A 16,041-nucleotide genomic window follows, 5' to 3' on the forward strand; every position below is an offset into this window, starting at 1 on the left:
GGTTAAAGTATGCTATTAAAACCAACAGAATGTCCTTCGAAATATGAAGAAGGGAACTAAATGAAGAAAATAGGAAGTGGCATAATCATTAAAATAGATGCAAAAAATTAATAAGGCAGGAAAAGAATTTGAAAAGATGCTTGTTTTAGAAGTAAAAACTCATAATACAACCTTTTACAGGAATATTCAAAGTAAGAGGCTTGTGAGCGATTCATTTGGACCATTAGATGAGCAAGGGGTAAAAAGGGCACTTGGAGGACATGACCATAGCAGAGAGACTAAATGAGTTTTTATGAGGAAGAGATAATGGGTATTATGGATGGGCAGACTAGATGGACCATTTGACCTTTATCTGCCGTCAGGTTTCTATGTTTCTAAGATGTAATGGAGACATGCCAGAAATTATATTTAATTGCAGAGAACCTGGAAGATGTAATAGGGCAAACTAACAATCTAAAGAATAGCAAATCACCTGAATTGGATAATATACACCAGAGAGTACTGAAATAACTCAAACATAAAATTCCATACCTAGTTTGTAACCTATCATTAACTCCATCTATGATACCTAAAAATTGAAGTGTGATAAAAATGGTAAAAGCTATTATAAAGAACAATTAATGTGACAGTTAGCATGGATTTTTACCAAGGAACGTGGCTATTTTACCTAGTGCCAACAAGGGCAGCTGATCCAAGCCCTACATAACTAGAAGTTCATAGGTAAAATCAGGTTAAAGTGCTACTTGCCGATGTCAACAACATTTATTCAGTGTGTCCCAAAAGTCTGACTATGTCTTGTGAGGCATATTATGGCACATGTTTACCACGCTATTTCTGATAGAATGCATGCCTCATTTTTCAGTTTTTTTTTCTTTTTATCATGGTGGCAGTCTCATAATTATTATATATTGTGCAGTGTGAAAGACCCATTTACAAATGTTCATTTACTTCCTGTATGGGGAAAGGAGAAGCAGAACCATATTATTATGTGGGATCAGGGGCCATAGCAAGCTAAAATTGTGTCTCCTCTCCACTCCCCCCCCCCCCCCCTCCCGACCTTCTGAAGGACAGCCATCCTCCTTGTGAAAGCTCCTCTGGAAAAATCCTACCTAAATATCCTCCTCAAGCACAGCCATCCCCCTTTTACAAGCCCCCCCCACCCCTCCGCAAGAATTCCCTTTCTGAAAACCCCTGCTAAAGTGCATTCATCCTTCTTGTCCCAACCCTCTCCCTATATAGTCCCCCAGCCTACCTGAAGGATGCCTTAATGGTCTAAGTTAGGGCGGGAAGCAGTGATCCCCAGTTGCTGCTGTTTATGCCATTCTGGGTTCAAAATGGTAGCCATGACCTCTAGCAGTGGTCTTGCACATACCTCGCTATAGCCCTGATGGTACCCATAATTCAGTGCCCGCATCTAGACAGACATACATTCCTTGTTTTTCTGAAGAATTTGATTCTCCTGGAAGCGCTCCTCCTCCCCAAGCAGCTGCTGAAGCCTGAACACAAAGATTGTTTACTTCCTTCTGTGAGCCTTTAGGATCAGTACACTGCAAAAAGTAAGGTTTTAGTTTTTCTTTGTGCTCCCAGGAGGAGGGGTTTATACCTGTAAACCTTTTTTTGCCTGAGCAAGCATCAGACAGGTTATTTTAATGTATTTTTTATAGATTGTAGGGAGGTAAGAGCCAGGACCAGGACCAATTTACCCTGGGAGGCCAACCAACACAGTAATGCACTCACTCAGCACTCTCCTCTCTCTTAATAAGACAGTCCAAGCCATTGGTGTTAAACCCAGAAAGTCAATGTTTGGCCATGTCCAGATACTGGCATTGAACTTCCAATTTTTTAGGTACATCAGAAGCAGAAAACCTGTGAGGGAATCTGTGGGACCGTTGGATGATCAAGGAGCAAAAGGGGCGCTCAGGGAGGATAAGGCCATAGCAGAAAGGCTGAATGAGTTCTTTGCTTCGGTCTTTACGTAAAAAGATGTAAGAGATCTACCAGAACCGGAAATGGTTTTCAAGGGTGATGATGCAGAGGAACTGAAAGAAATCTCGGAGAATCTGGAAGATGTACTGAACCAAATCGACAGGTTAAAAAGTGATATATCGCCTGGACCAGATGGTTTACATCCGAGGGTACTAAAAGAACTCAAAAAGGAAATTGCTGACCTGCTGTTAGTGATCTGTAACCTGTCGCTAAAATCATCTGTAATATTGAAGACTGGAGGGTGGCTAATGTTAACTGATTTTTATAAAGGGCTCCAGGGGAGATCCAGGAAATTAACGACTGGTAAGTCTCACTTCAGTCCTGGGTAAAATGGTAGAAACAATTATAAAAAGTAAAATTGTAGAACACGTAGACAAACATGATTTAATGAGACGGAGTCAGCATGGGTTCAACCAAGGGAGATTTTGCCTCACCAATTTGCTTGACTTCTTTGAAGGTATGAATAAACATGTGGATAATGGTGAGCCAGTTGATATAGTGTATCTAGATTCTCAGAAACCTTTTGATAAAGTTCCTCACAAGAGGCTCCTGAGAAAATTAAAGTGTCATGGGATAGATGGCAAAGTTCAGATGTGGATTAGGAATTGGTTATCGGATAGAAAACAGAAGGAAGGGTTAAATGGTCATTTTTCTCAATGGAGGAGAGTAAACAGTGGAGTGCCGCAGGGTCTGTACTGGGACCAGTACTAATTAACTTATTTATAAATGATCTGGAAATTGGAACAATGAGTGAAGTGATTAAATTTGCAGATGACACTAAACTGTTCAAAGTTGTTAAAATGCAAGTGGATTGTGAAAAATTGCAGGCGGACCTTAGGAAATTGAAAGACTGGGCGTCCAAATGGCAGATGAAATTTAATGTGGACAAATGCAAAGTGATGCACATTGGGAAGAATAATATGAATCACAGTTATCCCAGGACAAGCAGGCATGATATTCTCACATGTGGGTGACGTCATCTACGGAGCCCCGATGCGGAAGCATTTTCAAGCAAACTTGATTGAAGATTTAAGTTTGCTCTGCTGCTCCACGCATGCGTGCCTTCCTGCTCCACTAGGGAGTGCATCCCCTCGTGGTCTCCAGTTCAAAATTTTCCGCGAGCCTAGAAGACGTGTTTTTCAGGCTCTGCCCCAACTGCCTTCTAGCACCGCGATTTTTTCTTGTTTTTTCACGATTAAGTCGCTGTGCGCGAATTCCTTACCTTTTTACTTGATTCCTGCTTTGTTTTCAACGACCCGGAGGCTTCCGGGTCCCCGTGGCCGCGTGGCTAATCGAGCCGCGGCTACTTTCAATTTAATGTCCCGGCCTTTGACCGGCTTTAAAAAGTGCACCCGGTGCGAGCGGCTTCTTTCTCTCACAGACCCGCATCGCCGGTGCATCCTTTGTCTGGGGGCGACTCATCCAACCGACTCCTGCCCCCAGTGTGCTATTTTCCAAAACCGGGCCCTCCGCCGAAGAAAAGCCCGCATGGCGGATCTCTTTACCCCGGACCAACCCTCCACTTCGGCCTCGAGGTCGGCCCTGGCCTCGGCCCCGGCCTTGACCTCGGCCCCGGAAACCTCGGCATCGCCTCGAGACTCGACCCCGAAGTCCTCGGGACAACAGAAAGCCTCGGCTCCGGGTAAGTCCCCTCTTCCCTCTTCAGGTTCTGTAACAGCGAAGAAGCCAGCCTCGGGGACAACGGCGACGCATGGCGGAAGCCCCATGCTTACAGCCCCGTCTAAGCCCTCCAAGCCTTCGGGCCGTGCCTCCACCACACGGGAATACTCTGATACGAGGTCGCCCCCGGTGGAGCGCACAGAGGCAGGGGACATGCCTTCGATGCTGTCCGTGCCCGTCTTCCAGGACCTACTCCGAGCGATGATCACGTCGGAGCTGTCCGCTGCAATGGCCCAGTTTCAATCGGCCTCGACCTCGAATGTGCCAGACCAACCTGAGCCTCACACCGAACAACCTCGAGGAAAGGTGCGCAATCCTCGCCGCATCCCATCCTCCTCGGACTCCTCGCCGAGACGCCCGAGACGTTCCCCCTCTGCGGACCGCCGAGGGGCAAAACGTCGGGCTAGAACGACAGAAACCTCGAACCGCCGTACCTCCAAGAAGGCCCGAGGTTCACCAACCCTACAAGGCCGTTCTCCCACACCTCGTACAGGACCACTAAGGGTGGCTGAGTTATCACTCTCCAACCCGCGTATCCTCCGAACTCCCCCTCGGACGCATTCTCCGAGGGAGTCCGGATCGAGGTCACCAATCCGACATCGATCGGTACCCCTAACCCCGGCATCGTCTCCGAGGGGCTCCTCGAGACGCCGAAGATCGACAACCCCGGAACACTCTCACAGTGCTTCCCCAACCTCGGAGCATGGATCAGAGCATGAACCTCGATACTCGAGGGAAGCCTCCTTATCCTTCTCCACCCGACGAAGGTCTCGTTCCCTGACCCCGCACGGGGCTCCGGGGACATCTCGCCCATCCTTCACTCGCTTTGTCCAAGACATGGGCCACGCATTGGACTTAGATCTCCAGTCCGACTCCAGATACTCTAAGGAGTACCTGGCGGAGCTGGATATGCCATCACTGCCCAGAGAGTCCCTTCGCTTACCACCTAACCCGGTACTCCAACAGGCCTTCTTCAGGAACCTGGAGACCCCCTACATGGTCACGGCCGTACCCTCCAAAATGGAGGCCAAGTACCGCACAGTACCTTATCCGGGATTCGAGCAACCACAGCTCTCCCACCAATCGCTGCTAGTGGAATCCTCCTTGAAAAAGGCTCACCCGTCCCGGGTCTCAGCAGCGGTACCCCCAGGCCGGGAAGGCCGAACCCTGGACAAGTTCGGCAGGAGACTATACCAAAACGCAATGATGGCCTCTAAGGTGCAAAGCTACACTTGCACCTTCACATCATACCTCAAACACCTCATTGGACTATTGAGAGCCTTTGAGACTGACCTACCGGCCTCCCGGCAGGAAACGTTCGGCCTGCTTTTAGAGTCCCTCTCCAACCTGCGCCTTCATCTATTCCACGCGGCCTACGATGGCTTCGAACTCTCCTCCAGAGAAGCAGCCTTCGCTATCGCCATGCGCCGACTAGCTTGGCTGCGCCTGGTCGACATGGACCCCAACTTACAGGACCGGTTAGCTAACCTCCCCTGCGTGGGAAAGGAATTGTTCGATGACACTATCGAGGCGGCGACAAAACGCCTCTCCGAACATGAACGCTCATTTGCCTCCCTTGTCCGGCAAAAGCCCAAACCGCCAGCGCCCAGGCCATACAGGGCCCCTCCGCGCCGCTACCCACAAAAGTCCACCCCTGCTTTCTCGCGGCCCCCACCCAGACGTCCGCAAGCCCATCACAGGGCCATGCCCAAGTCCCAACCGCCCGCGACCACCAAACCATCCCCGTCCTTTTGACGGGACACGCGGAAGGGGGCGGGCCCCCTCCGCCATAGTCCCAGGCCGCCTTCCCATCGGAGGTCGACTCAAAGCCTTTTACCCTCGCTGGGAACAACTCACGACGGACGCATGGGTCCTTGGCGTGATCTCATCAGGGTACTCTCTCAACTTTCGGGCCATTCCCCCGGACAACCCCCCAAGGAATTGCCCTCCCAACAGGACTCAGCTACCTCTACTCCTCTCCGAAGCTCGAGACCTGCTTCGCCTGAGAGCAGTGGAGAAGGTCCCCCCCGACCAACGGGGGAAGGGCTTCTACTCCCGTTACTTTCTGGTACCGAAAAAAATGGGAGACCTACGCCCAATACTAGACTTGAGACGCCTCAACAAATTCCTGGTACGGGAAAAGTTTCGGATGCTCTCACTACCAACACCCTACCCCCTGATCGACGAGGGCGACTGGCTCTGCTCCCTCGATCTCAAGGAGGCGTACACACATGTCCCAGTGCACCCCGCTCACCGCAAGTTTTTGCGTTTCCAAGTAGGGGACTGGCACCTACAATACCGAGTCCTCCCCTTCGGACTAGCATCATCACCTCGAGTCTTCACCAAGTGCCTCGTGGTGGTAGCAGCAACCTTACGCTCCCAGGGCCTCCAGGTATTCCCCTACCTGGACGACTGGCTAATCAAAGCCCTGTCCAAAGAAGGGGCTATCTCAGCGACCCAACAGACTATTACCTATCTACAAAGTCTGGGGTTCGAAATAAACTTCCCAAAATCTCAACTACGCCCCTCACAATCCCTACAGTTCATCGGGGCCACGCTGGACACGGTTCGCCTCCGTTCCTTCCTCCCCCCTCCGCGCCTGGAGGCGTTAGTAAGTCTGAGCCGAAGGATCTCTCGGCTGACCTCAGTATCAGCCCGACAGATGATGACCCTCCTGGGCCACATGGCCTCCACCGTCCATGTCACACCCTTCGCCCGCCTCCATCTGAGAATCCCTCAATGGACCCTGGCGTCTCAATGGCGTCAAGACCGGGACCCGATCGACCACTCCGTGACAGTGACTCCTTCATTGCAACGATCGCTCCGCTGGTGGGCCGACTCTTCAAATCTTTCCAAAGGTTTGCTCTTCCTCACCCCACCCCACAGCAAGGTACTCACCACGGACTCGTCGGAGTACGCTTGGGGAGCCCATCTGGACGGCCTGCGCACCCAAGGAATGTGGTCAGCACAAGACCGCCGTTGCCACATCAACGTGCTAGAACTTCGGGCCATCTACCTCGCAGCAGTAGCCTTCCAACATCTGCTCCGCGACCGAGTGGTTCTCATCCGAACCGACAATCAAGTAGCGATGTACTACGTAAACAAACAAGGGGGCACAGGATCTTGGCCCCTTTGCCGGGAAGCCCTGCGCCTCTGGAAATGGGCAATCTCCAACAACACCTTCCTTCGGGCGGTGTACATACAAGGAGAACAAAACTGCCTGGCGGACAGACTCAGCCGCCTCCTCCAGCCACACGAGTGGTCACTACACTCTCAGGCCCTACGAGGAGTGTTCGAACGGTGGGGGACGCCTCAAATAGACCTGTTCGCGTCCCCTCACAATCACAAGCTGCCTCTCTTCTGCTCCCGGATATACTCCCCGGACCGGCTCGAGGCCGACGCCTTCCTCCTCGATTGGGAGGGAAGGTTCCTGTACGCGTTCCCGCCGTTCCCTCTGATACTGCGGACGCTTGTCCACCTGAAAACAGTACAAGCCACCCTGATCCTGATTGCCCCTCGCTGGCCACGCCAGCCGTGGTTTTCCCTTCTACTTCAACTCAGTGTCAGAGATCCACTGCCTCTGCCTCTGTTTCCCTCTCTACTGTCACAGGGTCAGGGTTCACTGTTACATCCCAATCTTCAATCTCTTCATCTGAATGCTTGGTTTCTCTCCCCCTGACTGCTCTCCCCGTGTCTCAATCAGTCAAGGAGATATTGGAGGCCTCTAGAAAAACCTCGACGAGAACCTGCTACTCCCAAAAGTGGACCAGATTCTCAACCTGGTGCTCCTCCCACAGCCAGGACCCGGTGTCGGTCCCCGTCCCCCTGGTCCTTGACTATCTACTTCAACTATCTCATTCCGGCCTAAAGACCAACTCCATTCGAGCACAGCTCAGTGCGATTGCGGCCTTTCATCAGCCCCTAGAAGGGAAAGCCCTCTCGCTCCATCCCTTAGTCACTCGCTTCATGAAGGGCCTGCTGAACGTCCACCCCCCTCTCAAACCTCCCCCGGTGGTTTGGGACCTTAATGTGGTTCTGGCTCAACTAATGAAACCTCCATTTGAGCCCCTAGACAAATGCCATCCAAAATTCCTCACTTGGAAGGTAATTTTCTTACTTGCACTCACGTCCGCACGGCGGGTTAGTGAGCTACAAGCTCTGGTAGCGGACCCACCCTTCACGGTATTCCATCACGACAAGGTGGTACTCCGCACCCATCCAAAGTTCCTACCTAAAGTAGTGTCTGATTTCCATCTCAATCAGTCCATTGTCTTACCTGTGTTTTTTCCCAAGCCCCACTCTCACCCCGGAGAAGTGGCGCTCCACACTCTTGACTGCAAAAGAGCGTTGGCCTTTTACCTCCAACGCACTCAGCCACACCGGAAAGTCCCACAACTGTTTTTGTCCTTCGACCCAAACCGGTTAGGTCACCCAGTTTCCAAACGCACCTTGTCCAACTGGTTGGCCGATTGCATCTCCTTTTGCTACGCTCAGGCTGGTCTCGGGCTGCATGGTCGAGTAACGGGACACAAAGTCCGAGCGATGGCAGCCTCCGTAGCCTTCCTCAGGTCAACACCTATTGAGGAAATCTGCAAGGCTGCCACATGGTCTTCGGTTCATACCTTCACCTCCCACTACTGTCTGGACTCCCTGTCCAGAAGCGATGGCCGGTTCGGCCAATCGGTGTTGCGAAATCTATTTGCTTAAATTGCCAACTTCCCTCCATCCCTCTTCAGTAAGCTTGGAGGTCACCCACATGTGAGAATATCATGCCTGCTTGTCCTGGGATAAAGCACAGTTACTTACCGTAACAGGTGTTATCCAGGGACAGCAGGCATATATTCTCACAACCCACCCACCTCCCCGAGGTTGGCTTCTTGGCTAGTTAAGTGAACTGGAGACCACGAGGGGATGCACCCCCTAGTGGAGCAGGAAGGCACGCATGCGTGGAGCAGCAGAGCAAACTTAAATCTTCAATCAAGTTTGCTTGAAAATGCTTCCGCATCAGGGCTCCGTAGATGACGTCACCCACATGTGAGAATATATGCCTGCTGTCCCTGGATAACACCTGTTACGGTAAGTAACTGTGCTTTACCAGATGCTAGGGTCTACCTTGGGGGTTAGTGCCCAAGAAAAGGATCTGGGTATCATTGTAGGCAATACAATGAAACCTTCCACCTAATGTGCGGCAGTGGCCAAAAAAGCAAACAGGATGCTAGCAATTATTTAAAAAGGGATGGTTAACAAGACTAAGAATGTTATAATGCCCCTGTATCGCTCCATGGTGTGACCTCATCTGGAGTATTGCATTCAATTCTGGCCACAAGATATAGTGGCGCTAGAAAAGGTTTAAAGAGACCGACCAAGATGACAAAGGGGATGAAACTCCTCACGTATGAAGAAAGACTAAAATGGTTAGAGCTCTTCAGCTTGGAAAAGAAACAACTGAAGGGAGATATGATTGAAGTCTACAAAATCCTGAGTGGAGTAGAATGGGTACAAGAGGATCGATATTTCACTCCATCAAAAATTACAAAAACTAGGGGACACTCGATGAAGTTACAGGGAAATACTTTTTAAACCAATTGGAGGAAATTTTTTTTCACTCAGAGAATAGTTACGCTCTGGAACGCGTTGCCAGAGGATATGCTAAGAGCGGATAGTGTAGCTGGTTTTAAGAAAGGTTTGGACAAGTTTCTGGAGGAAAAGTCCATAGTCTGTTATTGAGAAAGACATAGGGGAAGATGCTGCTTGCCCTGGATTGATAGTATGGAATATTGCTACTCCCTGGATTTTGGTCAGGTACTAGTGACCTGGATTGGCCACTGTGAGAATGGGCTACTGGGCTTGATGGACCATTGGTCATAGAAACATAGAAATAGATGGCAGATAAGGGCCACGGCCCATCCAGTCTGCCCACCCTAATGACCCTCCCCTGCCTTTACCCTGTGAATAGATCCCACGTATCGATCCCATTTGGCCTTAAAATCAGGCACGCTGCTGGCCTCAATCACCTGAAGTGGAAGATCATTCCAGCGAACAACCACCCTTTCAGTGAAAAAGAATTTCCTGGTGTCCCCGCGCAGTTTCCCACCTCTGATTTTCCACAGATGCCCTCTTGTTGCCGTGGGACCCTTGAAAAAGAAGATATCCTCCTCCGCTTTGATGCGGCCCGTGAGATACTTGAACGTCTCGATCATGTCTCCCCTCTCTCTGCGCTCCTCAAGCGAGTATAGCTGTAATTTATCTAACCGTTCTTCGTACGGGAGATCCTTCAGTCCTGAGACCATCCAGGTGGCCATTCTCTGGACCGATTCCAGCCTCAGCACATCCTTACGGTAATGCGGCCTCCAGAATTGCACACAGTATTCCAGGTGGGGCCTCATCATGGATCTATACAAAGGCATAATGACCTCAGGCTTACAGCTGACGAAACCCCTGCGTATGCAACCTATGATTTGTCTTGCCTTGGATGAAGCTTGCTCCATTTGATTGGCAGCCTTCATGTCCTCACTGACGATCACCCCTAAGTCTCGTTCTGCTACCGTTCTTGTTAGGATCTCGCCATTAAGGGTATAAGTCCTGCATGGATTTTGGCTACCCAGGTGCATAACTTTGCATTTTTTGGCATTGAAGCTGAGCTGCCATGTCTTAGACCAGTTCTCCAGTAAGAGTAGATCGTGCATCATACTGTCGGGCATTGAATTTTTATCCATTGTGCTTTTGCCCACTACATTGCTTAGTTTGGCGTCATCGGCAAATAATGTTATTTTACCTCGGAGCCCTTCTGCCAAGTCCCTTATAAAGATATTGAATAGTATCGGTCCCAAGACCGAGCCCTGGGGCACTCCACTGATCAACTCCGTCATTTCAGAGGGGGTGCCGTTCACCATTACCCTTTGAGCCCTACCCCCAAGCCAGTTCCCAACCCATTTCATCAATGTGTCGCCCAATCCTATAGAACTCATCTTGCTTAGCAACCTGCGATGAGGTACGCTGTCGAATGCTTTGCTAAAGTCCAGGTATACGATGTCCAGGGACTCTCCAACATCTAGCTTTCCTGTCACCCAGTCAAAGAAGCTGATCAAGTTGGATTGGCAGGATCTCCCCTTAGTAAATCCATGTTGACGGGGATCCTGAAGGTTCTCCTCATTCAGGATCGTTTCTAATTGGTGTTTGATTAGAGTTCCCATTAGTTTGCTCACTATTGATGTGAGGCTCACTGGTCTGTAGTTTGCTGCTTCTGTCTTTGAGCCTTTCTTGTGGAGTGGAATGACATTAGCCTTCTTCCAGTCCAACGGGAAGCTACCTGAACTAAGGGAGAGGTTGAAGAGTGCGGACAGCGGTTCCGCCAAGACATCCCTCAACTCCCTGAGGCTATTCTTATGTTTTTATGTTCTTATTTAATCAGCTATGAAGCCAACTCCACCTCTGAAACATCCCCAAAATACCTGCTTTTCAGTTTTATGCTAACCAGTTATGCACTGCTGAAAATTAGTGGTCAGTCCCAAACAGATGATTTAACTCGCCAGTGGTTGGTTATTGTTGTTGTTAAGTGCCATTGACTCGTGCTCGAGTCCTAGTGACTTGATGAATTGCAGATCTGAAAAGAAATCATTTTTTTGCTAGTCCGGAAAGGTCCTCCAGCATCATCTGTATGGTTGTTTTCAATTTGTCCAGCCATCTGATTGTAGGTCACCCTCTTCGCCTGGTTCCTACAATCTTCCCAAACATGATGTCCTTCTCCAGTGATTTCTCTCTTCTGATGATGTGACCAAAATAAGACAGTCGTAACTTCATCATTTGGGCTTCGAGTGACATAGCTGGTTTGATCTCTTCCAGAATTGATTTGTTAGTTCTTCTGGTGGTCCATGGCATACCTGAAATTATTCTCCAGCACCAAAGCTCAAATGAGTCAATCTTCTTTCTGTCTTGTTTCCGTAATATCCAGATTTCGTATCCGTAACTGACCACTGAGAAAATGAGTGCATAGACCAGGAGTAGGGAACTCCGGTCCTCGAGAGCCGTATTCCAGTCGGGTTTTCAGGATTTCCCCAATGAATATGCATTGAAAGCAGTGCATGCAAACAGATCTCATGTCCCTGGCATAGACAATTCTGATCTTCATTTGGAGTGTAACCTCTTGCCTTTGAATACTTTGTCAAGAGCTGAAATATTTGACCCTTTTATCGTTTAACTTTTAGCCCTCTAATGCAGAATCTCAGAATTCTTTTTTCATTTCAATGAAATAAAGGCAGTGTTCCATATTTATTTCGTTACTAGTTTTGAATAATATCTACTGTGAGGTAAGTATTTAAGTGTTGAGAACAGGGTATTGCTAATGCAATTTGACATGTCAAATGCTTTTGACTTAGTGGATCATGATGCATTAATTGATCTACTTAGTCATTTTGGGATAAGTGAGTCTGTTTTATATTGGTTTCAAAACTTAAGAAATACATAGCATAAAATCTGTTCTACTCCTTGGGATCTTGCCAAATAATTCTGACTTGGGTTGACCACTGTTGGAAATAGGATACTGAGCTTGATAGACCTTTGGTCTGTCTCAGTTTGCAGATCTTATGTTCGCAAAGTTTATTGGTGTATAAGACATAGAATATCACAAAAACTTTTCCAGCACTTTGCGATTTTTTTAAGAAAAATAACTAAATATAGTAAGTTTAGAAAATGTTTGAAAACTTTTCTATTCCAAAAATAAATGGGGGAGTGTGTGGTGCAATGGTTAGAGCTACAGCCTCAGCACCCTGAGGTTGTGGGTTCAAATCTCTCACTGCTTCTTGTGACCCTGGCCAAGTCTTAATCCCTCCATTGCCCCAGGTACACTAGCTAGAGTTTGAGCCCACCAGGACAGATAGGGAAATATGATAAAGTACCTGAATGTAAAACCACGTGTAAGATATAAGTGATATATAAATAAATATTAGTAAGATCATTTTTTGATTAATTAATGTGATGTCTGGATTCTTGAGTAAGCCACCTAGAACTTTGTTAATGGCAGATAACAAATGTAATTGTAATGTAAAAAGGACACTAAAATCTTTGAAAATTTGCCAATATAGTTTAGCCCCTAATTTTCGCTTAGATGCTAAATATAGCCATTTGGATTCTGGGTGGACAGCAGTTGGTAACAGGTTACTGGGCTTGATGGACCTTCGGTCTGTGTCAATTTGGCTACTCTTAGGTTTTGTTTCATTTAGAGTTTTGGCAGCAAAATATTGGAATGCTTTGTCTTTGATCTTGAGAAAAACAACTGAATATAAGTTTAGAAAATGTTTGAAATTTTTTCTATTCCAAAAATACGTTAGATAAGTAAGATAAATTTTGATTAATTCATATGATGTCTCGATTCCTGAGTACACTGCCTAGAACTTTATGGTAATGGCAGATAACAAATGTAATGTAATATAAAAAGGAAGCTAAAACCTTAGAAAATTTGACAGTGTAAGCAAGTATACTTTAGCCCCTAATTTTCACTTGGATGCTAAATATAGCCATTTGGATTCTGGGTTTGTTAGGTAGCTACCAATGATGTTCAGAGTTGCCTAACTTGGCCTAAACCAGGGATCTCAAAGTCCCTTCTTGAGGGCCGCAATCCAGTCGGGTTTTCAGGATTTCCTCAATGAATATGCATGAGATCTATGTCCATGCAGTGCTTTCAATGCATATTCATTGGTGAAATCCTGAAAACCCGACTGGATTGCGGCCCTCAAGGAGGGACTTTGAGATCCCTGGCCTAAACAAATCTAGACACTGCAATAGCAGACCCAAATCTGGCTGCGCATTCTACCTCCCCCACACTTCAGTCGCTAGCATCTTTGATCTGCATGACAAAATGGCCTTGCAACTTGCAAGCACAGGTCCTTAAGAAAGATCAGAAGGGTGGAAGTCAGCAGGACGTAAGCATGTGCAGATGTGGACACTTGGTGGGGGGTGGGGGGTGGGGGGAGTAAGGATAGATGCTTAAGAGATGGCAGAGAAAAAATACACAGGCGCTTACAATCCTTTATAAATTACTAGTGTAACCAGGTATCCAAACAAAACAACATTCTGGTGCCCCTGACCCTGTATATATATTTGCAAACAAATGCATGGAATTTTTTAATTATTATTATATATTTTCACAACCAATAAAAAGGTGAAAGACCCGATTGTTTTTTTTCCAGGTACCATGTGATTGTGATTGTATTGGTATATTGCTTTCCGTTGCTTGTCATGGCTATCACATATACCATAGTTGGAATTACTTTGTGGGGTGGAGAGATTCCTGGTGACACATCCGACAAATACCATGAGCAACTCAAAGCAAAAAGAAAGGTAAGTTTATCCAATGGTTTAATTTAAATTTTGGGTTATGTGCTTCAAACACAAGTACTGTTAAAGGAAAAACAAAATAACATTTGATTTTTATTTATTTTTGGGAGACAATCATGCTACTATATTAAAGTTTTGTCCATATTATCATGTCTATGAGTATTAATTTAAATATGATTTTATGCTGTTGTCCTGGTGCCATCAAAATCCAGTACAAGCATCACACCGATATATAGGGGATGTAATCTTACAACATGACAACTAGATTGAAAAGGTACAGAGACACATGTTGGACTTATATTATAAATCCAAAATGGGAGCAGGTTTATAATGGGGTGTTTTAAGAAACCTGTTTTATAAAGAAACATAGATGCTTACATTTCTTTATAGAATGTTAGTGTCATCAGGTACGCACGACCCAAGATTTAGGTGTTCACACTTATGCCAGCCATAAAGCTGGTACAAGTGCCTAAATACTGCAGGAATGTGCATAATTTAGAGTATTCTGTAAATACACATTACATACGTTCAGTGGATATTTGCAGAATAGTTTAATAGTTCAATAAATTTGATAGACCGTTCTGTTTAAGAAAAGTTGAAATGGTTTACCACATAGTAACATAATAAATGACAGCAGAAAAAGGCCTGAATGGTCCACCCAAGCTGCCCAAAAGTTACAATAAGATATTTGAAAAGAACACCATAAATAGGACAGAAAAAGAAAACCTCACTCAGAAACATTTAAAATATTTCATTTGTTCTGCCAGCCAGGCTGATCATTTCCAAAGCTTTCGGGGTGGGGGGGGGGGGGGGGGGGAGTTTTCAACTAAACTTTTAATTTTTTTTTTTTAATGAAACCTTCCACCAAATATACAGTGGGGGCTGATTTCATAAAATAGGAGCACCCCAATGAGGCACACTTTCTCGTGTTGAAACCAAGCAAGCTCTAGTTCAGGGGTCTCAAAGTCCCTCCTTGAGGGCTGCAATCCAGTCATGTTTTCAGGATTTCCCCAATGAATATGCATGAGATCTATGTGCATGCACTGCTTTCAATGCATATTCATTGGGGAAATCCTGAAAACCCGACTGGATTGCAGCCCTCAAGAAGGGACTTTGAGATCCCTGCTCTAGATGGAGGTAGCTTCAGCAAGAAAGAATTAGCAGACTTTAAATCTCTACCTGGAGTATAAGGGCAGATCATTGGTGCCAAATAAGGAGGACTCCCCTTTTAGATCACTTTATGGATTATAGTTAAAATTTTAATAAAGGATTAGCCCAATGATTAGTGCAGTGGACTGAGAACATGGGGAAATGGGTTCAGTTTCCACTGCAGCTCCTTGTGACCCTGGGCAAGTTACTTAACCCTTGGTTGCCCCAGGTACAAAAAATAGATTGTGAACCCACTAGGGACAGCCTGTAATAGATAAACTGCTTTGGTTGTACCACAGAAAGGCAATTTTTCAACTCTACAATCCTTTACCCTATATTCTTCCAGGAGCCAATGGCATGCACATATGCACTTAAATGGTAGCATTCTAAACATTTGCACCAGTAATGTATGCATAACTATTAACTCCTATAGAATTGTCCTGTCTATTTACCTATATGCCTTTATAAAATAGCCACGGGAAATCTGCTTTCAAAGCTACACCTGCTCTGTAGGCAGAAGTGACTTATTCATGTATGTTCCAGTAAGAATTAATTTATTCAATTTTCTATACTATTCTCCCAGGGGAATTCAGAACTGTTTACATGAATTTATGCTGATACTCAAGCATTTTCACTATCTGTCCCGGCAGGCTCACAATCTAGCTAATGTACCTGGGGCAATGAGGGGAGGGGATTAAGTAACTTGCCCAGGGTCACAAGGAGCAGTGTGGGTTTGAACCCACAACCTCAGGGTGCTGAGGCTGTAGCTTTAACCACTGCGCTACACTTATGCAGGTATGGCAATACCGTCACCCCTAAATCACATAAAAGTAGGTGCTTTGTTTTCCTATGCATCTATTGTTATGCATGTATACCCTGTGGTAATTTTATAAG

The 16,041-nt window shown here is 46.7% G+C and overlaps 1 protein-coding gene across 1 annotated transcript in view; it reads left to right on the top strand.

Annotated features, from left to right (window-relative positions):
• Positions 1–16,041, top strand: part of TACR3 (tachykinin receptor 3) — a 254,838-nt gene that overhangs the window by 116,409 nt on the left and 122,388 nt on the right. Inside the window, exon 3 of the mRNA XM_033956793.1 lies at positions 13,851–14,001. Within this exon, the coding sequence (XP_033812684.1) occupies positions 13,851–14,001 (151 nt within the window). The remainder of the gene's footprint in view (positions 1–13,850; positions 14,002–16,041) is intronic.

Source organism: Geotrypetes seraphini, chromosome 1, assembly GCF_902459505.1.
Source record: "Geotrypetes seraphini chromosome 1, aGeoSer1.1, whole genome shotgun sequence".
Taxonomy (NCBI): domain Eukaryota; kingdom Metazoa; phylum Chordata; class Amphibia; order Gymnophiona; family Dermophiidae; genus Geotrypetes; species Geotrypetes seraphini.